The sequence below is a fragment of the Atractosteus spatula genome, chromosome 11 (genome assembly GCF_055471065.1).
Source record: "Atractosteus spatula isolate fAtrSpa1 chromosome 11, fAtrSpa1.hap1, whole genome shotgun sequence".
In the NCBI taxonomy this organism is placed as follows: domain Eukaryota; kingdom Metazoa; phylum Chordata; class Actinopteri; order Semionotiformes; family Lepisosteidae; genus Atractosteus; species Atractosteus spatula.
In genome coordinates, this window is record NC_142716.1 from 226,779 (window position 1) to 251,337 (window position 24,559).

A 24,559-nucleotide genomic window follows, 5' to 3' on the forward strand; every position below is an offset into this window, starting at 1 on the left:
TTAAACCTTATCCTTAGTACTGATGCACAACTTTTTTTAAACATAACAAACATCTGCCTAGCATGTTTTTTCATCATTAAATTGTTTGATGAGTTAACGCACCCATGATCCGCAAAAGCCTGTGGCATCCTTTCAGCACTGACTGCTATGCCGACACAAAGAGCTTTCTACGCAGGGAAATGTGATTTTTAAAAAATGAAATTTAGATTTTTGTCCACAGTTCCAAAACCCATTATCTTTAAATAAATGTCATAAGTTTCACTTACATTCCTTTGTGACACAACCTATAAATTCCTCCTGATCAGCCCCGAAATCCCCTCCTGGCTCCGACACTGACGTGAGGAAACCAGGGCTCCTGTGGTTTTAATAACATCCCACGTCTGTCCTCCACTTTGTCTTCAGCTTCCAGGGCTCCATGCTCTTCTAATTAATACTAAGAGCTCTCAGGATTAAAGGATAGGCCATCAGCTTGCAGCTGATAAATTTGCTTTATAGACTAAAAGCAGCCCGCAGCAATGCCATGAAGGAGAGTATATGAACCCTGGCCAGACAGTTTTATTGCTGGCGTCCCGACTCTAATTAAGTAACGCAGGGGCAGAGTCTTGCTCCAGTGGCAGTGGCTTCAAGAGTATAAAAGTATGAGGCAGCACATCGGCACCAGGTCACTGTGCAAACCGACACATTCCATTTCCAAAAGTATGTTTCAGCGGGAAAGGAAAACAGAAAAAAATATCTGCGTTCTAATTAGATGGAATACTGTTAAAAAACAATAGAAAGAAACATGTTCCAAGTCAATGAGATGTCACAGTCCTTCTGTTTGGCAGGAGAAACATGCCCAAGAGACAACAAATTCTGAAGCAATTTCTCCGTCAAAATTGTTCAACATAATTATCTCAACAGCAGAACAAATTTCTCCCCTTCATTTAAACAAAGGCACTATACATCAACACTGCAGCAAAAGCCAGCTAATTCATCAGTGGCTCTGCAAAGTGCAGCTGACACTTTAATTTACAACATCAATAACATTACAGAACTCCTCCTAGATCAATCAAAGGTGAAATGCAGTCCTCACCCCCGTGTCCTGAAGGCTCAGGGAATAAACCACTTTAGTAACTGCCCTTAGATATCAGTTAAGTTGATTACTCCCTCACGGTTATCTTATTCCAGAATGCAATGCAGATAAAGATCACAGAAGTAAAAGAAAATGGCACTGGCTTATTATGAGTGCAAAAATATTTTTTTTTGTCTGGAGCTACTCCGAGCTCTTCAGAACCACTGTCTTAAAGTGTCCAATGAAGTGAAACTACATGGAAGGTTATTTAAAACCAAGAACAGGAGGATGTCATTATACAGTGTTCCAGGCATATGGAACAACCCAGTCACATTGCTGAAGACAATACTGTATACTGGTTTCTTTCAAGAAAGAGCTGGATGAGCTCCTAGAATTAACTGCACATGGAACTGTGGCCTGCTAGACAAGGCCTTCTAGCATCTAGCTCATAGCTTAAATAGCTTTATACAGCCTATCAGGAATGCCTGGAGCTATCTGAAAAGCTTTCCAGCTGTTTCACATTGTTTCTGGATGGTCTAGGGCTGTTCTGAACAGTCTGAATCTCCGAGTGAGGCTATAAGTAAATGTAGATCTAACAGGACAATGAGAAAAATGAGCAAAGGAATAAATCATTTAGTTATTTTGATACTGGAGGATAAGCAAAAAGAAAATTAGCCTTAATTAGAATGAAGTGATGTTTAAAGCAACTAATTAATTCTAAATAGACTAATATAGGCAAAGCTAGTGTTATGTAATAGGTCTAACTGGATTAGGGTAGGGATGTCAATACTCCCTGTTGTCTAAACATCACCAAAACCCGACAATAACAAATCTAATCACTAAAAAACACTTTTTTTACAGAAGAAAGTGACGCAGGCAATTCAATGTCATAGTCTTGGGGATTGCCGTTATTGAATCAACACAAAGAGTCAAAATTGGCTGGACCTGTCAGACTGCCAAGCCTGAAGAAAAACAAATGTCACAGGTGGTGCAGACTACAGAATAGCAACACGCAAACTACGCTGGCACTGCAAGGATCTGCCAAATGTCCCTGAGTTAACCTGGAGAGCCTATCCTAGGACACAAAGAGCTTCTTCATGTGTGGGACAGATGACAAGAAGATAGGTACTTAAGATGGGTAGTAACAAGTCCAGTCTTGTAGAAGGAAGACAAAACCTATATTTTAACTGTACAGTTCTTGCTAGGAAGAGGTCAAGTTTAAATGAGAAGAAAACATTTCTCAGTGGAATAAGCAGTTAGCAGCTTTGTCTCTGAAACAATGGAAAATCTTCTGTTGTTTTGGCAGCACATGGGGCTAATGTTTGCAAAACAGTGTCCTGTGTCACACCCTAAATGAGGGTTTGAACCGGTCATAGATACACACAATAACACAGAGATCTTCAAAGCTCTTTGTTCCAGAAGAAAATGATCTATCATTAAGATTAAAGCTTTGAAAGTGCAAATCTAACAACACATAACATGATCGAAGATTTTTGATTAAATACAGTTGGTTAGAATTTAACAAAAAAGAACAGCAATGTTTGTGCTGGCTTTGTAAAAATAAAAACTGCAATTTTAACCAAAATGCTTTGAGATATGCCTTAAAACACCCAGGATAACTCAAATGCCAACCCTGTCAAAATAAAGAAATGAGAACTCTTTACCTGGCAGCCTCTCTTCTCGATCTCAGTAATGCACTTCTCCATCAGTAGGGGCACCATGAGCCCAGCGTTCTCGCGTTCCACCACCCTCCAGGCCTCCACGCCAAACACCACAGGGTCATGGTCACCTTCGGGGCTGTCCAAGGAGTTCTCCCACTGCTCCATCAGGGTCAGCTTCACGTAGATCAAGCCCCGGGGCTCTAGCTTCACGGCCAGCTGGTGGGTCTTGGTGACGCGGAAGAGCGTGGGGAGGACCACCGTCCCGTGACAGCAAACCTTGTTCCTCCGGGGAGCGGGATCCCAGCTGAACACCACCAGCTTCAGGTGCTGGGCGTTCTCCAGCTCAATGTTGAAGGTGTGGTCCATGTCAAGGAAGGTGGTCCTGCAGGTCAGGAGTGCAGTGCGGGCCTTGTTGACTGAGTCCACCTGGATAGCGCAGTACACATCCCGGGAGTCAATGCGGGGTGGCTTGAGGTCCTCCGCGCCGTAGAAATGCACGCTCATCAGCCCGGAGATGTAGTGTGAGCACTTGGGCTGGTCCACAAAGCTGTAGTGCCGGAAAGCGTCGATGTCGATCTCTGTGCCAGGGAGTCTCTGTGTGCAGCTCACTGGGGCTTCCTTCCCCTTGCCAGCCTTCTCGGCATTGTGCTTGCCCGATTTTGCGACCAGCTCGGGGGAGTCCCCGTCGCTGAGGTAGCCGCCCTTGCTGGCCGATTTGGAGCGCCGGCTGCTCTTCTTCTTGCTGAAGCTCTGCTGGGTGGACACGCTGCTGTCCAGGTGGTAACGGGAGATGACGTTCCTGCTGGCCGCAGCGCCCGCCCCAGGAGAAGGGTGGGGGCGGCGCCTCTGGCTGGACTCGGCCCCACTGCTGCTCCCACTGCTCTTTGGGGACGAGGGCTGCTGCTCGGGCTGGACGCTGCTGCTCGGAGCCCCCTTCACGCTCAGCTTCCTGCTGAGCTCTGGCAACTTCTTCATCTTCAGGGAGAGCTTCCGCACAGTTCCGGGAGACTTGATTTTGTCTGGAAAGGACCAGTTGATGGAGCTGCCCTTCTTTGAGGGGTTGGGGCTGGAAGGGGGAGAGCAGCCTGTGTTTGGTGAGTCGATCAGATCTGGAAAACACAGAGGCGAGCAGATGTGTCACAACTAAGATGCACAGAGCACTGGCAAAACAAATGCCTACAATCACCATTCTTGAAGGCTGTAGTACATCAACAAAGCAAGTTTCAATGCTATACATTTGCAAGTTTTTTAATGTACTGAGCCATATTTTTTAACCCAGTCATTTTTGAAAATCAGGCTTTGAAGTCCTCACATCCATAGTCCATTTTTGTGCATTAAAACATTTAAAAAGCAAAATTTGATATCTTCCCTTCTCAAAGCATGACATAATAAAAACTCTGAACAGTCAATTAAGCAATGATCACACTTCTTACAGGGTATTGAATCACAAGAGTTTGTTTTTATTAAATTAAAAACAGAGCAAACTAGATTAGTGCAGATTTCATTAATAAGAATGTAAGAACATTGTAACTCTGTTCGACTTGGTATTACATTTTACAAAACATCAGTCTGTGTTCCATACTGGAGTTCACCAAAATTACACTGGTGAACCTGTATTTTATACTAAAAATTTTTAAAAGAAGATAACTGCATAGCTTGTCAGAAATCATAAAGGCAAATATATGCATAACAACAAGAGGAGCAAATCTGAACAAAATACAAATCAATATCATTTCATCAGAACACGCAGTTTTGGTGTGTATTTCTTACCTTTGAACCAGGCAAATCATTATCTTCTTGTGGTGGAAATTGAACAGATTAAAACAATCTATGTCCATAGAAATACTCATCTTCAGAGTACACATATGCAAACAGTATGCCACAGCATGACAAGATACACAAGTTGTTTAACAGGAACTACTACTGCAGTGCAGCCATCAAAACCTAAAAAGGATTTTTTTTTCTATCAGCACCATACATGAGATTTCATGTTTAAATACATTTTTCCCTATTCCTAAATTCAGACACCGCAAATGAGCGCAGATATGATTAAACATGCTCACAGTGAGCACAGGTTGGAAACGGCTCTTGCTCCTGTGAAATGTACCCAAATTGTGGCATCGACTCATCACATAAATACACACTAATCCTTCCAGAAGGGAAAAAGTCGTAGAGTCACACCAGAATAAAGCAGTGCTACAGGTACATGATTTAATATTAAACCACCACTGAAACGCATTATTCATCCTGTTATATAAGAAGACAAAAAGTTTTGATTCACAAGACAGTTCCTTCAAACCTTCTGGAAGAACTAAAGGGAAAGTGGGGAAAAAAGAAAAAAATAAAGGTCTAGATAAGAAAAGAAGTGAGAGGCACAGGCTTCCTTGTAAACAGAAGGAACTGGACTCTAGTGGAGGCTGGGATGACAGGACTAGGGCTCAACACTTCTGTACGGAAGAGCAGGGACTTCACTGGCTCAGCTCTATGCTCCATTGTCACACTTCAGCCTGGGTCACTAGCTGACTGGGAGCCCCTGCAGGATCACAGAACTGCTGCATCGCTGCCAGGTGTAGGATTGGGTTTTGTCGGCCAGGGTTTCTTGGCTCACAGCAAATAAGCAACTCCTGCCATTTCCCAGGGGCCTGAAGGCTCGCAGAGATGTGGGCGAGTGGTGTGCCTCTCTCCCAGACGGCACATCACTGCAGAGCTCCCAGCAGCCAGGGTTTCAGCGGTAGAGCCATCACTGTGATCCAAGAGGACAAGACACCTGGCAATGCTCAACTGGAGGGGTATGGAATAAAAATAACTGGCTACCTAAATTTGCAAATAAATAAAGTTACGTATCAACAGTTGGTCTTTACACTTTATTTTCTTAAGGAAAAATGAAGTGCAACAAACCCAGTTTATTTTCTTTTTGCTACAAATCACAAATCTTGTGGATTCAACATATTGGCAATTTTCAAGTTCACATATGCAGATGTTATTCAGTGATTAGACTTACTCTCTTTTTTAACACAGTAGCACAGCTAACAGAAGCACCAAAGATAAGAGGCACAAACTCCAGACAGGGCAGCTCTATTTGCTGCCTGCCTGCTGTGCTCTTCTGGCACAACAGGAGCTGGAGCTGTGAGCCCTGACAGATGGGACAAAGACTCCCCTTGTGCTGCAAATCACAGCACAGCCCTGCCAGTGGGCTGTCCTGCAACATTCCTTAATAAACAGAGCCATGTTTAGACCTTGTTCTATTAATCCCTTCTTTTTTTTTACTCTTCCTGCCAATAACTCCCAACATGTAATAAGAGTGAGGAAGCCGTTTCCACACTTCCCCATCTACACTGAACCCCAGGGTCTCACAACAATGAGATACGCCATGGGATTTACTCAGGAGGGCTCTGTGGGTTGGAATATCAAGGCTAGTGTTTTAAGGGAAGGATATCAGGCATATACGTAGTGTAGCAAGCAAGGGCCTGATTTGGGTGTATTCATGGAATCCTGCATTTCCCTCATATATGACAGGTTATGTTGTAGCAAAAGATACTCAGGCAAGAGCTCCACAGAAACAGAGCGAATTTCTATGTTCTCTACTAAAAAGAAGAAAAAGGTTCTTTCACAGGTCTATAAATATGTCTTGAGTGCACAAACTGCACAAAGGTGAAAGTATTATTAATTGAGCAAATGCTTTTTTTCCCCACAGTGACATACAGTCCTTTCACATTATCAGCAAGGCTTTTATTAATTAGACTTCTACGATTAATATATATATATACACATCAAGAAGCAGACACAAACATACTGCTTTTAACAGATTAAATAGGACACAAGAATATTGTGTGCTATATACACCTTTGCACAGCTCTTACACTTGTTCTTCTTTCCTTATTTAGGCAAACAAACCATCTTCTTCAAAAACATTTCTGAATGTGTGATAAGGTTAGGGTTAGTCCAAAGATATGGGACAACTTACTTCTATAAACCAACCTTTGCCAATCTTTATGTCTGACAAACAAACAGTATTCCCTCAAGCAGTAGGAGGTGACTTTAGCAAACACGTGAAGCAGAAATAATATGAATCTTGTTTTGGAAATTCATGCAGGGAAACAGGATGGCATGCTGATCCTTGCCCCATTTGAGATGCCTGACCCCCCCCCCCCCCCAGCTCTGGGACTGGGCATATAACTGGATCCCCAGGGCAAACCTACATTGTCAGAGCCTCTGCACTCCACAGCCTGGAAGAGAAGATCACTGCACACTCCCTGAACCTTCGGGCACCTGGCCTGCAACATTTTCACAAAACACTGGCAGCAATTAACAGCTTCTGATTGCTCTTAATAAGACAGTGCCACTCATGAAAATTGTTTGCTATCAGTGTGTGATTAATGAGAAGCTCTGATTGTTTTAGAGACTTCGAAGAAAGAAGGCACCAACTACAGTTTTACAGTACCTACGAAATTGAACCCAGTCCTGCCACAGTGACAAGATTTTGAAGAGTCAGCTCACAACTGGCTATTCTTCCATTTCACCAACTTCCCCGACTGTGGACTAGTACCATTCTTCTGTTGAACCCTACTGCAGCATTATTTCCGGCAGCATCTGGCACTTAACTCCTAAATACAATGAAGGTCTTTGAATCTGATACACTTTTTAAGACAACTTACAGATCTACAGCAAGCATTTAAAAGAGTTTGTTCTAAAAGGACACAGTTACCACGCTTCTTAAATTGCCCAAAAAGAAAACCCCAAAGAACTGTCAGGACCAATTACACAGGCTTGAAGCATCAATGGTAAAAGTAGTCAATAACCTTTTTATTACTGTATCAGAATTTAAACTACTGTATTAATCTTCCTAACTGTACTGGTCATCTGCTGTTTTTGTTCTCTTTTTGTCCTATTCAAACCAATCAGTATTGAACACCTCCAAAGATAACAGAAGCGGAGGTGTTTCATTACAATGGATACAAAACCTGCTAATGAATGCAGGGTACGCTATTTGAAGATGGACAGTTGCCAGAGCCTAATTTTTTTGTGCTACAAAGCCAAATCCCATCCCTCCTGCCAAGCGTTCTGTAACTAGAGCAACCAGTGGCATCCTGACTCCACTCCCTAATCAAATTATTATGTACAACTATGTCTTACTGGTTCAAAGCCATAAAAGTACATCAAATGCAGCATCAAAAACATGCAAAGATATTTGTCCCTAAGCTGTCAGTGTGCGGAACATATGCAAGGGAAAGGACCCTTTTCTCACAGTACAGGCCCAGTAGATCCAGACAGTTACTGAACAGTCAGTGCTCTCATGTACAAGTGACAGCAGGTAACAGAGCCTAGTGACTGTGGCTTCAAATATTCTATTGGGTTTAACAGGCAGGTGATCCAGAGCACGGTTGCTTTCCTCAGGCACTTTGGTTTGCTGGCATCCCATATTGAAAAACACGGAGACCCACGGAAGTTCTGTATTAGCAATGTGCCCAACAGGCTGGATCAGATTCCTCACTTGTCTTCTCATTCCCAGGGCTCTGGCACACAAAGAGGAATCTTGTGACTCATTAAGAGAAGCCAGACGCTCATACAAAAGCTGGGCCACACTCAGGATCCCCTTTGTTTTCTATTTTCAGGTTTTCTGTCACATGGATACGCTTCGAATGAAGCAGTCATGTGATGAGTTCCCTTGCTCATTCTTGTTCCACAGATGTTCATTTCAGCCGCATACATTACTAATGCAATTTTGCTATCAAGTGATAAGCTTTCCTATTAAGTAAGAAGATGTTAAAGGTCTTTTTTTTAAAAAAAGTCTATTGTAGACTGTGTATAAATTACAAATAAGATGTAATTAGTTAATTTATGTGGTTACAGGAACACGCTTAATCATGTACCTGCACTTATACCTGTGTGACAGAACTTTGTGTCTGTAAACAGTAAAAAGGAACATCCCATGCCACACTATCAGTTTATCTTTGCAGGGAGAAGAAAACTAATGAAAGCTTCAAGGCCTTGGGCTGAATCCAGGGAAACACAGAGTTCCTGCAGTGTTCTTCTGCTGTACCGGTCCTATGTCAGAATACATGGACAGTGGAGGCACCAAGGTTTATCTCCTTACTGCTTTTTTCAGGAAATTCCTCACGGTTTTGAAAAACACAAAGGAAGAAAAGTCACCCTGATGTAACTGCAGATCACACAATTTCAGGCAGAAGAGACCCACAACCACACAAAAAAAATCAGAAAGACAAAAGGAAACCTTAAAAATCTTTTACTACTGGAACACCAGGCCAAAATGGGTTATCTTAAAAAAGGACAAGTCTTCAATGTTACTGAAATTTAAATTGTAAATAGTTGAAAGACTTAAAAAAGAAACATGCAAACAGCCCGTTAAATGTTTATCTCATGCATTTCTGCACATATTCATTCATTGGTAACATTTTAAACTGCAGAATTTGCAATCAGAAAAAAGGATGCATCTAAACCTCCTAACACGCAGATAGATAAAAACAATCTGGTGGAAAGGTTTAATTTAAAAAAACTGCAGTCTCATTTAGAAAGGACATCAGTTCAAATGACATCTTAAGGACTGTAGGCATATGTAGTTTACAGGGAATGAGGAATGGCAAGCAATGAACCACAAAATAACTAATTACTTAACAGCACAGTATTGTGTAGCTTCTACAGGCGACAGTTTCCGATGATGCAGAGGACTTGAGGTTACCAGATAACAGGGAGAGACAAGCTGTGGAATAACCACAAAGTCAACAAGAGCCACAGGCTCTCTCATAGAAAAGCCAGTCTTTCACAGCAAATCCAGGGTATAACCAAACTCATTCCTTTAAAATGATTCATTACCAGCACATTGCAAGTTTGCTCACAACAATAAAATATAATGAACGAAAATATACAGGTATTTGTTGTCTTATTCTCTGATCAGTCTTCAAATTACACAAAGATACTTCACACAAAGTATGTTCTACTAAACCACTATAGTGAAGCTTTGAATTGAAACTATAATTTGAGAAAACTAATGAGCTGTACAGGGAGTTTGTTTTAATTTTAGAATTGCAAACCTTTAAAAATTTTAACTTTTAACCTTTCAGGATATGAAACATCTTACAAACTACTGGATCTTAACAGCACTAAACATGAAATACAACATGTAGAATATAATCTGAAAAGCTACTCCTCTTCTTCAAAATGAAAACTTAATCACATTTAATTTCCTTATTTCCTTACTGAAACCATTTTTTGTCTATTAATGCAAACTCCAAAGGCAAATCTCTCTACAAACCTGGGTACAAAGCCTGCAAATGTAGAAAGTTACAGATCTAAAGACTGTCAGAGGGGCTCTGTGTTTGCTCACTGTCAGTCAAGCCAAGACCGTTACAATAATAGGGCAGAGATACCAAAAGGTTTGTAGTTTAAATAATACTTCTTACATGTCTAGCTCTTCTATCATGCCTGACCTAATTACTGCTTCTACATGCAATCACTTAAAATCCTAAATTTCCAAAGACGTGAGTTGGCTACTACGGGTGTCAAACTTGTGGCCAGCCAGCCAGATCCAACCCACCAAGACTGTTTCTTGGGAATGTGTGTCCTTTGGAGACAGATTCAACTTGTGCTTTGTCTGACCCTGAACAGGAAGTAGGTGTCCTTGGTGATGATACTGTATCAGTCTTGTATACACAGCACTCTCTGCGGTGCTGTTCCTCTGTCCAATCACAGTGCTTCTGCTTGATGACCTCATAGATTAATCTGATAGGATGGTCTTTGCACAAAAATGGTGGGGAATAAAACTGATACCGCAAGACCTGTGCAAACACTCCATACAAACTATCTACTGAATTAGCGACTGAACCACCATTGACCTCACTGAAACTGCATCAACTGTTTATGAAGTCAAAATATGATTTTTGAATATGGTAATAGCGGTCTTGTAATTATGCCACTGAAGTAAAATAATAATCACGTGGTTTAAGAAAATTGGAGAGATTTATATTTCTTTGTAGACATAGATGGAAATCTCAAATGCTTGATATGGACAGGCAGCTGATACCAAAGAGCAATAGCAAAAGTTGTAGGAGCTGCTTTGTCACTTGATACCTTGCCAATATTGTCCACTATTTTCAGTGTTTATCGTCATGCGAAGTCCATTTAACCTTACCGGTTGCTGATTCTGTAGGAAATTAGAGCACTATTGTTGTTTATAAGAAGTCCACTAAAAATTGTACAATAAATAACACAAATATTAAAAAATGTAAACCATTGAACATGTGCAGCGCAGGCAAATTTAAAGCAATTTTTGTTTGACTTTTTCATTCCATTCCTCATTTTCTTTGCTCTTGTAACACTTGAAGCACTAGCAAGACATATTGCTGACATGATGTTTAAAATAGGCAACATTCTGTTATAGTGTAAATGGTTTACTATGCAGTATAGTAAACAGGTCCAGTACTTAATTACTGTACATCTTCATTGTATCAAAACTGCATAAAAATCAAGTGCTTTTATAGAAGGAGGTGGATATATAATTGCTCTTTTATTTTTTTCAGCTATTTAATCTTATATTCAACAGAACCAAGATTTACAAAGTGTACATCTACAGTATATCTTAAATTACATTTTATAATACTAAAATATATATGCCTTACTCAGAGGGCAATATGTTTTTTAAACCAACGTGTAGTGATGACAGACTGTTAATTGCATTTTAAAGAGAGACATTTTACTGCGAAATAAAAACCAAAAACACTACGAATAAACAGTACTATGTAACGGCGGTGTCTTGTATTTTGATACTGCTTAGTAATTGTGTTCTGCTTGAAGTACATTTCAACCAAATTTGGTCTGCCACAGAAAATTAGCTTGACACCCCTGGTTTACACCTTCATTCCTCTGTCTGCTTTGAGCTACAAGGGCCATAAAACTGACTACATTAGCTTGTACCTACATGACCATAAGAAAGCAAAACCTCCTCCAAGCTGAGCTACAGCAGACACAGTCAGGCAACAAGCAAGCATTAGGCATGTGCTCAGCATTTAAAGTTGTTCTTTTCCAAATTACAGGTTTCACAAATAGCATAAAGATGACTAGAGTGGGGCCTTTATGAGAAGATGAACCCAAGCATGTTGGTGTTGCACATTTTGCATTGTTGCCTTCTGCCTCCAGGACTCTACTTTAACTTCAACTCCACAGTCCTTTAAGAAGCTACAGTAAACTTTTTTTTTTAACATATAACCATTAGCTCAGAAACAACGTGATTTATAGCAATGAATAAAGAACAAGATGGGGCTTCTTAAACTGCGATCTTTTTTTCCCCAATTCAACAGATCAAATTAAATGAGTGATTAAACTCACCCACATGTGACCACTTGCAACTGACCAGACCTTTGCCTTGCAAAGCATGAAAATCAATCAGACCTGGCCTGAGCCGAGGCATAACTGTGACTTGGGTTTCTCAGTGGCAGACTCTCATGAGTTCGGCAGAGAAGTACAATTAAAATCGTAATTATGGGTTCACTTGGAGATTTGTCAAAATGATAGTTTGTAATTGGACATGCCATATCAAAATGTTCAAAAAGGATAAAAATGGCATTTAACCCTGTACTGCTTTACTGATACAGTGTAAAACACTTAGAAAGGCTTCTGTTTCTTCATGCTTTTCTTCTTAAACAGGCAGAGGTGGGAAAAGGCTTACCTGCTCCTGTGGGCCGAGGTGCTGTGCTCTCATCTGCAGGCTTGCATGTGAACATCTGTCTGTGCAGCTGAACACATTCCGTGGAATGAGTAACATTTGTGTGATTCATCTTGCTGGCCGGAGCACCCTGACAGTCCTCCCAAGTGTCACAGCTCAGGAGGCCCCCTGCACAGTCGCCATCCCTCGGGCCGGCTCCAGAGGACTGTGGCCCTTGTGCCAGAGGGGACTGGGGCTGGGCAGAGAGACTCTGCTCTGGGATTGAGCCCTGGAGCAGCTCAGGCTCCTCATCCTCCGGGATGGGGTTGTACCAGATTTCTCCTTCATCATCAGCATCGTTCTCTTCCGTGGGGTCAACAGGCCGATGATGGGGCAGGGCAGACCGGAGAGTTCTGTGAGGAGCAGGACCAGCCTGGGTCACAACGTTGTGAGGCTGCTGGAGCCTCAAGGGTTTCCTGTGCTCTAGGGGTGTCACAGCCCCTGCCAGCGTCTGGCTTTCAGAGGAGGGGCTGGGGGAAGAGGCTACGTGGCCATGGTCTTCCTCTGCTGCTGCAGGTACCCTGCTATCCTCCGAAGTTTGGCTCCTGCTGGAGCTCTGCTGAAGCCAGTTGCGTTTTTTGGACACAGTTATGCTGTTAGCGGTCAGTCTGGGCTCATTCACCTCAAAGCAGCCGGTCACTCTTGCCTCCCATCTGCCCATGCTGGAGCAGTGCACTCGCTCAATCAGGGCTGGAAGAAAAAACAGAAGTCTGAGTTTCCTGGACTGCGCCACAGCACACCCACAGTATTCAAAGTCTTTTACCCTTTTAGGTCCCATAGCCATGAGCATAAAGCAATATTCAGGCTGTATCTCAAGTCGTTTTTATCTTTCTTAATAAAAATTGCATTTTAACAATTATATCTTCCAACAGACATGAATTTGCAAATCATTGTAAATTTTGTTAAACATGCTTGGACTCTCCTGTGTGCTTACACATTTCCAAGAAAACAATTCCCAACAGCAGTTTGCTTTAGTACTTGCCAAGAACTTGCTTTGGGATTGCCTTAAAGACTGGCATTTCAAATTGCTTTTGTATGATTCTCTATACACACTGAAATATTTCACCTAAGCATTTTAAAGTATCCTACATTCACAATGTAAGAGGCCAAAACATATACAGGTATGGCCTTATTAAACAAACGTAACCTCATAAATAGCAAATCAAATAACTCTGCTCCCCCGTCAGAAAAGCACATGAGACATGTCACAAAGCCGTTTTCAAATCCAAGTGAAGTCTACAAAATGACAAGGCACATCAAGAACATTGTACACCAGGCTATAAAGACATGAACTTTTGTTTTGAACTACAGTTACTGCAAGTTGATGAGCATTATTATAATGCCATACAGAAACCCAAGAAGGTTATACAGTATATGAACATATCTTCATACCCCAAAAAAGCAGAACTAAGAAACCTGTGTTTTAGACATCACCTTTCTGCTGCTTAATAAACACATATACTCACATATACTAACTTTACATTTCTACATACTTTTCCCTATGTCTACTTGTACCTATTTTGTGTGTACACATAGGCAAGTGCCTTCCACAAAGCAGGTCAAGATGACTGAACTCATATCAGTGTGGTTTTCATTTGTCTGAAATGTCAGGCAGTCTAAAGCCCATGACAGCACAATTTCTGGTTTAATTGCTGGGCAGATTTTCTCACCCCTGGCCACTTCCCAGAAAGGGGGCAGCATAAAGACAGTGGTGGGTCAAAGTAACTCAGTGGTTACCCTGCGATTAATACACCAACAAAAATGTGATGAATTACTCATGTCTGTCTGAAACTTGCAAGAACCTTTTGTGACCAAACACAAACTTTAATAACCAGCTACAACCCCCTGGCACTGCTCACCAGCACTTTACATGCAGATTATGGTTACCCTGTGAGTTAAAGGCCGCACAGCTCAGTCTAGCTTTTCAGTGCACTTTGACAGAAGAATCCAGAGCATCAGAATACTGCAGCCGTGAAAATACACAGGCATTGAACCTTCCCATTTTGCAATGGGAAACGTAAGCCACATTTTGCCACTATAAGGATTAATTTTTCATGGAGGAAAATGCTTTAAACGTTCTACACAAAAAACATTCTTGTTTTATTCAACTGACATGCACATAGTGTTGGTTTGCAGGCAATTTAATTTTTCCCACATTCATACAGCAGCAAAACCGAATCCTCTTACAGGGTCACTCAGTCGTTATTATGTAATGGCTTAATAATTTATTTAACAATAACTTTACTTCATAGTTCACTTTCTAATTAAGAAACAAAAGCCTAAACAGTAACTGTATCAAGGACATATTGTAGTGATGTGTGGAAAAAGCAAAACAAAAAGCAAAAAATGTGAGCTCAATATTCCTCTATCCCACTCCAAGAAGATTTGGATAAGTGAGAATATGAAAGAAATAAGCAAATGGTCATGTGAAGAGTTAACTTAAAATCAGCATGAGCCTTTCTAAACCTTGAGTTCCGGTTCTTATCTTATTTAAAAAATGCTGTGTAGAAAAAATATTGTAAAATGCAGACTCTCCAAGGCAAATACCTTCACTTGTTAATAACAAGTTTTCCTCTCCTAAAGGAAACATGGATTTCTCAAAATCATATTTGTAATCCCAAAATTACAGACTCCAATGTACAGTTCCCTTATAAAACAAGAATACACTGGCTGGCTGACAAAGTCAAATTAAATTAAATTACAATTCCTTATCTGTAAAAAAGGCAATTTCCCTCCAAAACAGGAATAGCAACACTGCTGCTGTGCAGGGAAAAGAGTGTACTGTATATAACTGGACATTTAAACAAATGTTTAAAAGTTTTGTGCTTGAAAGGAGAATATTTTTTTAAATAGTGTTCATAAAAAGGGCATAGATAAAACAACTTTTAATGAAATGTACAGCCAGCTAAGAAAAACAGCATTATTGCACATTAGGATTGATAGATTTAGATAAAATGGTTACAGTTTTAATGTAAAAAACAAACTGAAAATGTCTCTCTGTCACACCAATGAAGTGCACAGATTTCCAGATGAAAATTATTCTCTAACTATTTTGCAAATATAATCTGTTAATGCAGAATAAGCCATGCCTTTCACATGAAGAGTTAAAATTGAAAAATCTATTTACATTAATTCAAGTGTGCACAAACATTTGTTAAAAAAACAAAGTAACGGTGCTTCAACTTCCCTTTTAAAAAGTCTCTGGATGCTAATCTGCTTGTCATTAACTGCTATCTCTGACTATGGCGTGTATACCTGCATGGGGTCTTTCATAACAACACAAGAGCAAGCTCTCACATGCAATGCATTCCAGATGGAAGAAACATATTTGCTACTTTTCTGTCTGTTTTCACACTCTGAAGCCATGGAATAGATCCTGTCCACAGTGTTCTGTAAACAGGACACATCACTGTGCATACTCTACAACTTGATGCAAATGTGTTACTCTCTAGCTAGATTAAAATTAGACAAGACGATAAAAGAAACAAATGCTTCAGAACATTAAATACACAGAGAAGCAGGTTATGTTACACCATACTTCTGGTGTAAGCATGTACGCCTCCACCGATCTGCTGTGCAATGGTGCTGCTGGTGCAGAATGGCCACGGTGTGTTACCCAAGTGGAGAGTAGCACTTCAGAAAGGGATAAAACGGGTCCCTTTCAAAATCAGAAGCTCATTGTGATAAAAAGCACTATACACATACAAGCAATTAATTAATATTTATAAAAATGTATCTAACATGCAATATTAATTAATTTTCTCTATCCTAGCCCCCGGAAATAAACCCTCAGAAGGTGTTGCAATAAGCCAAATACTTTTGAGAGCTTTGCACTGCTGGTAACAACACTTCTACCTCTAGAAAAGTACCAGCATTCATTACAGGAACAACTCAAAAGAAGAGGCTGCATTGCACTTTTACAAAAAGCAGTTTACTGAAAACCAGCACAGATCACCTGCAAAACTTGGCATTCAATAAACAGTCAGGAAAATGTGCCTTAACATGACTCAAGCAATGAAATTTGCTATAAATCGTAAGCAACTCAATTATTAATTTCCTGCACCACAGAAATCCACATTGCCTACGGCTCTTATGGTGGTTAAAATGCAGATCTGGATCAGAAATTGCAACTAACATCAGTAATTAAAGGAGGATACTTTCGTGGACACTGGTGAAAGATGAGTCCACAATGGAGCACGTTTTTCTGATAAATTAAGCTTGAGTTTATCTGCTAAAAGATAATTATGTTGCAGTTTTCAGTTAAAATGACACCACAGGTTTCTTTTGTAGAAGCCTTGGTCTCTTCACTTCAGCTGTCATTGATTTTCTACCTGCTAGGAGCAAAGCTAAACCAGATACTAGAGAAAAAAAGTACAGAAAGAAAGGCCTTCACGCCGATCATGGTTAAACCCCTGCAGGGATGCAACCCCACTGCTGACTGCAGAAGATTTAATTTAAGCTCCATTCCTCTGGTAAGTCTAGTGACCCCTCAGTACAGCAAACAAAATAAAGCTCCCTGGTGACCTGCATGCCAAACACTGAAGAGACCCCTCATATGTCTGGAATTCTTACACCCCGGGCTGCCTGTTTGAGCCCCTCTTAATAAAGTCCCTGACAGCAGAGTTAATTTGAGTTAAATTAGAGGACCTTTTGATCTTACCTTCACCCCTGCAGGGAAACCAAAAGGGACCTTCACAAAGCTCACCTGTCTGGAGTCAATACAGGTTACAGGGTGTTCCACACTGCCTGCACTTCTGCCGACAATCTGATAATTAAGTCCTGTCTTGTTTCAACATCCCCTGTTAATCCACATCGTCTGTGGGACAGTGTGTTTACATTCTTGAAAGAGAATCTGAATTTCACTGACTATGTCTGAACAGTAGAACATAGGTAAGACAATGGAAATAGTCATAATCAGCTGTAATGGACTCAAATATACTGTTTTAGTGCATTACCTTATTTGGGAATATTAAAAATATTTAAAAGCCAGCCCTTTCACTGTAGTACTGCATGGCTGACACAACTGATTCTTCTTTGCATAACAGAGGAAATTAGGAATTATTTTTCTAAATCCAAACTTGAATGCATAGAGGAAATTTTCAATACTTCTGCTAAATGCCAGCTGCATACACCGTTGTGAAAATGAAACACTACAAAAACCAGAACCATCAGCCAATCTAAATTTCGGTGTCATTTTAGAATATTTAAAGTTGTGCATCTGCTCAATTGGGTTCAATTCATTTTACTATATGAATATAAAACTAAAACTCAGATTAAAACCATCTGCACAGTATATATGAAAAAATATGCTTACTGTAATTGTAGATCTTAGGCTTATAAATGAGAAAAGGGCTATTTTTATCAGGAGCTAAATGATTTTACAGTAGTAATCTGCCAAGTGACCTCAATACACATAGCTCCTTCATGACGTATGAGGGCTTTTTTCCAGATTGTCTAAAAACTGGTATTTTCACTTAAAAACTGATCCTCCTGGAGCTACTGTACTTTGAGAATCATCCATAACACAACCCTGCAGACAGGGTGCTTCCCCAGCTAGCAGCCTCCTCTCAGCAAACAGAGATATTGTTCACACATGAGCTGTGAGAAGCCAGCAACACGAATCGGGGAAAGACAGCAGCCTCACTGGCAAAGCCAGGGCTGCAGTTGCTCCCTCTGAACAAACAATCATGTGCCCCTCTGGTGCTCGGACAAAAAGTGTCTGTAGGATCCCGGTGGAAAACGCAAACACGTGCAGGACACGCAGGAAGCATCCAAGCAAAAATGAATGAATCAAGCCTGGAGCCCCGTTCCTCCCTCTGACAAGACTGTTTCTCTCAGGAACTAAATAACTTGCAAACTATTTAACACTTTAATACAGATCATAGGATGAAAGTTTAAAAACCTCACTACAAGAAATATGATGATCAACTGGAAACAATTACAACTGCAAAATCGGGAGAAGTGTAAGCTTTCTGAATCTGTACAATTTTTCTAAATTTTGTAAAACAACATGACCTGGAAATATTAATATGAAATACACTACTAGCAGGCAGGCCTTTTGAATCCTTCCATGCAATTATACCTGCTGTGCTGGTAACTTTATTTACATCTCTGGCGTTACATGACATGTCACGTAACCATCACAGGTTGTCCAATACATACAGCGTTTGATTTTGTAAGCAAAGCTCTGTAAAGACCACGGGCTTATCCCAATATCAACACACACAACACACTCTCTACAAGGTATGGATACCCTTGGTTCAGAACTGCACAGGTCTTCAACAACAGGCACATTTAGATTGTCTGAAACTCAATTCCCTAATAGTACCAGCTACTACAGCCACAGTTTTCTAAAACTGAAAAGCATTAGAAAATACTACTAATAGGTATTGCAGCTAATCTTACAATAAGAACTATAACAGGAATCAGAAATTAAAGAATAAAAGCATTTTCTGCATTTTTCACTCAATATTCTAAAATGGCTATACTTAAAAGGGCAACACAGCCTTAATGTTATTTTTCCTCAATAACATAAGAGACTGAGACAAGGCTGCAAACGAATAGCCCCTCTGCCATTCGGCCCCGTTTTGCTCGTTTGGTAGTTTAGTAATTGAGTGAATGTCGCCCAGTCATTTCTTGAAGTTGCCCAGAATTAGGCTTACCAGCCAAGAGGTCGAGGCCCAGTCCCAGAGACCCACTATTCTCTATAATGAAGAAGTGCTTGAGTTTGTATACTTAGACCATTTTTTTAAATCTTCCCTGCTCTAAACCAAAAAGATTTAGATCTCTCACCCTGTCCATATATGACTAAATTCACAGAGACCAGATATCTTGCCGCTGTGTCTGTATTTTCCACTCCCCCTGTTTCAGCATCATCAGCACATTGGACTAGTTTCCTTACTACATTAAAATTGTTGATATAGATCAGAAGAGCAACAGACCCACCATTACTGATTTCACAGTGGGCATTGCTCCCAGTTGCTTGCTGCTGTGCATCACCAGAATAAAGGATTTTCTTACTAATATAAAATAAAAATATCTATTGTGAATGACTGCAGTGATAATTATCTGCAGGCCTAAGTATAACAATCCACACACTAAATCACAATAGTGAAAAAAAGTTTTAAGAATAAAATTATAGTTGGATCAATTCTATTAAAATACTGCCTAGGAATTAGGCTAGAGAAGTACAGAACAAAATCTAGAGTTAGTCCTGTAGCACTGATCCATCTATTTTAAAAAGCACCCAGCAGCTGGTGAAGGCTGAGGAAACCACAGTGCACCCCAGAAGCACAGGGCACAAGGAGAGACACACCAGCCCATCGCAGGGCAGACACACACAGGAACAATTCAGAGTCCAGAGTCCATCTAGCCAGCATGGCTTTGAAAGGTAGGAGGAATCCAGAGCACATGGAGCAATTTCACGCAAGCACAGGCAGGAAGATGCAAACTCCACATCAAAAAGCACCTGCCTGAAACACAACCCAGGACTCGGGTAACATTACAGCAGCACATACTCTCCAATATCATTCCATAAGAACTCCAAAGTCTATATCCACAATATAAACGCCTGTATTCCAAGCTTTTTTACACAACTTTAAAACAATGCAAAACTGTGTGATTCAATGGCAATGATCAGTTATTGAAGCAACATTTAAAGGGTGCTAAAGAGTGCGTTAGTTCTTGATTTTCTGCAGCAAAACTTTCACCTTGCAACTACCTACACCACACGGAAAGAGAGACCCCTCCACCAGTGTTAAACCCACAGGGAAAGAAAAGAGCTGAGCGCAGCCCCTTGCTTTGCGTCCAGAAGTCACCCAGAGGATCTCGGACAGAAGATGACAGACCGGGAGCCAAGACAGCATGGATCCCACCGTCAGGGCAACGTGCCTACCTGTCTGCTGGGCTGCCTGGCAAGGAGTCGCGCTCCCAGCGGTCTTACTGCCTTGAGGCGTGGTCATCAGCCCCGAGGGTGGCGTCCTCTTGGAAGAGGCGTCTTTCCTGATGGCACGGCCGGCCAACGAACTGGGGGGTCCCTGGCCGCAGAGAGAAGACCCCGCGATGCGCTGCTTCATTTCTGAAGACAGCATGCGCCCCCTCTGCATCCACTCCTGCATCTTGTTGACGGTGACCCCGTGTGGCTTCGCAGACGCTCCGCGGCGATCTTTAAAATCCTGCACCCCACCGTGAGCCTCGGCACTATCGGAGGAGCCCGAGAGGCTGTGTACTGAGCCACCGCTCCCGTTCAGAGTCCCGTTCTCCCCACTGTCCTGCAAGAAGTCATCGCTACACAAGCAATCGTACGGGGAACCCCGCCTGGCATGCCCGTCTTCTACAGCTACACCGTACACCTCACTTCCACCATCTTTTTTAACAAGACGGGTCGAGGCAGCGCACTGTGAATACGCCCGAGGGTATTTCATAGCTCCATCGCTAGCCGACCTCTGGAGTGAAGACCTTACTTTCACAGCCGATAAGTTTTCAAAGCTCTTGCTAACTGGAGAGCTCTTGCTCCTGGGACACGGCTCGCGGGGGTCACAGTGACTCGCCTGTAATGAATCCGTGTCGGACAGCTGTTGGGCGCTGTGGTCTCCAGCGGACCACGCATCGCTGTCCGCAGCCTTGACGGACGCCTGCGAGCACACACTTTCCTGAGAATGGCTGCTGGACGTGCTGCCCCGGTCTGTGTATCCGTTAAGACCAACCTGATTTTCAAAGCTGATGTCGTTCATTGCATTTATGAGCAAGTAATAGGCTTCTTGTAGCTTGGTCCTCAACCTGTCTGTTTCTCGTGCGCTATTCTCTGGCCCATTTTGCAGGCTGGCTTTTGCTTCGGGATGCACCAGACTGGCGATTTCTACACCTTTCGAGCCATGAACGCAATTTAACTTACAGTTTTGCGAGTCGGGTTCATAATATGGGAGACTTTCGTTATCATAGTAATCGTCTTCTTCACTGTAGACTGAATTGTGTCGCTGCACACTCTCTCTAACACTAATGCTATACGAAGCCAGTTTTGCATCGTAAATCTCCAATTCGGTGGGGAAAAACGCTGTATTCTGTAAACTGGCGATTTTGTACTGTCCAGTAAATACTGAACAACCCTCGTAACTTTCAGTATGGTCGATAAACTTTTCCTCTAAATTGTCATTGTCGTTGTGCTGGATCTGACCGGGACCAGCAAGCCGACGCATTTCTTTGACGTTCATGTTAAAATTTGTTTCGAATATTCGTTTGTGACCGGCTGGCAAATTGTTGTCTATTCTGTCTTTAAAGGTCTCCGGGAATCCCAGATAGGAGTCAGGTTGCTGGGAGAAATCAGTTCCGTCGCTGCGGATCTTCAGATCTTTTTCACAGCCCACGTTTGTTCTATTATTCTTTGAAACGAGATACTGCCCGTCTGTCAAATTCACCTCCCTTGCATCTGTAAAACCCTTTCTTCGGCTTAAACCACGATTTTCACCAGTCCCAAACCCTATCGAGTCCCCGGAAAAATGCTGCGGGACGACGGCAGGCTGCATTTTCTGTTCCAGAGGTCGTACTTGTGCCACGGAATGGAGATCCTGCTCATTATACCCGCTTATCTCGTCTCTGTCGCTCCCCCTCGCCTGAGTTTGTCTTTGAACTGAGACCCCCAAGAGTTCCTCATTAACTCGACCCCTGAGCCGCACTTCCTCGCTGCTCTGACCGTGCGGATCCCCCCGTCTGCTTATGCTCCCGAAGGTCTCGCACTGAGCCAAGGCACTCTCAAGCACCACACTGATCTCCCCGCTCGGAGGCTCGCAGCCCCCGTTCCAGCAGCTCTCTCTGCCCCTCATCGCTTCTGGCTCGACACTCAAACCCGCAGCGCTTATTCTAGCCTGCCGTGCTTGCTCGTCTCGCTTTCGCAAAACCCTTTCTTTACCTTCACGGTGACCCACATTGGCAGCAACGCTGAGTCCACCAGCTGCCGTCCCTTTCTTGGATTTCTTCCCCCGAAGTTTTGCTAGCAAAGTCCTCCGCAGAGGATCAGCCATTCCTTTCCGGCCCTGCGTCTCTCCAGGCTCAGTGGGCGCTCTCCGGCGAGCTGAAAGCCAGCTGGATAACCTTTTTCCCAGTGAAAACTCTCCGGCGCTCCACAGAGCACTCCATTCTCCACTGTCACCTCTCTCTTTCCACAGCTTGCTCGCTTGCACCCTCTCTCTCCCCCTGGATTCAAATACTTGGAATATTTTCTGGGGGTGAAAGGTTAAAACCCTATTGCGCAAACTCTACCTCCAAACACCTTTTTTCCGGTGTGTTCTCTCACACGTACCCGCATTTGGATGAAAACTCGACTTTCTTAATTACAATCCGTCTTTTGGAGTTGCGCATTTAGACGGCTAAAAGGTTAATATGACTTGCAACAGCATTTTACAAACACACGGAGACAGTGCCGGTTTTGTGGTTTCTTAAAAATATAAAACCGAATAATGATAGAGCTGCTCTTGTCTAGTCAGATGAAATCAAATCCGTGGGTTTGACAGCGCTGTTAAATACTTGGTGGTCGTACCAAGTACATATAGCATATACACACAAATATATACAATTTAGCAGCTATTTTAATGTTTGGAGATGTGTTAGGATAATAAACAGTGAAAATGAAACGATCGGGTTCATAAAATACAGTGATTTGCTCTTAAGTGTCTGGAGACTATGTAATCGCCTGTTGGAAACGTCATTTCACACGGCAATTAAAATGACCGCAGCTTCGACTAGATCGGCTGAAAAAAACAGTTTTTTTCACATTTTGTGAGGCTGTGCGGATTTGAAAATGTTTACGCAAAGATAAATGGCTCAGCAATAACCATAAAATCCGTTTAACGTTGCCTAAAGAATGCATGCAAATCAGAAACAGCGTAACATTTGCACTAGCTGTGTAGCAATCTTTGTTACACATTGCTACGTTTGTTTTTTGACTTGTAGGGACTCTGGCTGCCAAAGCTCAAGTCATTTCTTTGGTATGTTTTTGTTATGTAGGACACAATTAACATACAGTTTGCAATTCGGTTTAATACGCTACGTCTGTAGCATATTATAACAATTCAAAAATTCACATTTGACGACTGAATCCTTTATTAAAGAAAAACAACACCGCGCACACAATGCATGACGTACTTGTCTGATAGGGTTACAGAATGGATAGAAGCCAAGCGCATTCCAGCGATTATAAATTATGCATAATGAAGAACAAAAACATTGCAATAAACAATTACAATTTTATTGTTCAAAAGGAATTTGACTGCAGCAGATTTTGAAAGAAAAAACTCCATGTGATCTCTTGTTATGTTATATTCTGTATGTGTGAATTTGACTCGGTAAGGGTGTTGTGTTAAAATTTGCTGGAAATGCACCTGTTTGGAAAAGACACTGTGGAGTGTGTGGTCTGTGGATCGTGGCAGACTAACACATTCTGCAAGACTTTTTAACGCGTTCATAAAATCTGGGTTGTATGTTGTCAGACGAACAAAAATGTATAACGTGTCACTATTCTGAAGAAGTCGGCCGGGTTGCTTTTGTTAACACCTGTGAGGAGTTCAAGTCCTCTCGTAGTCTATATTGTTCAAGATTAAAAAGGTTCTGTTCCTTCATGTAGTCAGTGTAGAACATCCCCTTCATCACCAGATGGATCAGGTTGCTCCTCTCTCGACTGATCTCAGAGCAGCAATATCTTTTTTATAGCATGGTGACCAAAATTACAATATTATAAATGAAGTCTTACTAGTGTATTATATACTTTCAACTTGATATCCCTAATTTAATTTCTACACCTTAACCATATCCTAACAATTTGGTGCCCTTTTTATTGCTTCCCTTCATTATCTAGGTCTGAGATGTAAATTATGTGTCATTATAAACACTTGTCTTTTCGCAAAGTTGTTCCCATACATCTTCCAGGTAGGTATTTTCCATAGGATCTGTAGTTAAAGTTTTTACTGCCTTTATAAAATAGCATAATTTGCCCTTGTCTACGTTAAATATCACTGACCAAGTGTTTGCCCTGTCTTGGTTTATATCTAAATATGTTTGAATGGGCTCTCCTACATCTACAGTGTTCACTAATACTTCTGTGTTAGTCATCTGGAAACCTAACTAGTTTACTAACTATTCTAG

The 24,559-nt window shown here is 41.7% G+C and overlaps 1 protein-coding gene across 2 annotated transcripts in view; it reads right to left on the reverse strand.

Annotated features, from left to right (window-relative positions):
- syde2 (synapse defective 1, Rho GTPase, homolog 2 (C. elegans)) overlaps positions 1–22,637 on the reverse strand; it is a 39,766-nt gene extending 17,129 nt beyond the window's left edge. For both annotated transcript variants that reach the window (XM_088927966.1, XM_088927967.1), the window contains exons 1-3: positions 20,322–22,637; positions 12,392–13,117; positions 2,716–3,821 (exon numbers count right to left, since the gene is read on the reverse strand). In XM_088927966.1, coding sequence (XP_088784092.1) covers positions 2,716–3,821; positions 12,392–13,117; positions 20,322–22,443 — 3,954 coding nt within the window. In that variant the 5' untranslated portion in view covers positions 22,444–22,637. The remainder of the gene's footprint in view (positions 1–2,715; positions 3,822–12,391; positions 13,118–20,321) is intronic.
- Positions 22,638–24,559: the final 1,922 nt, after the last annotated feature.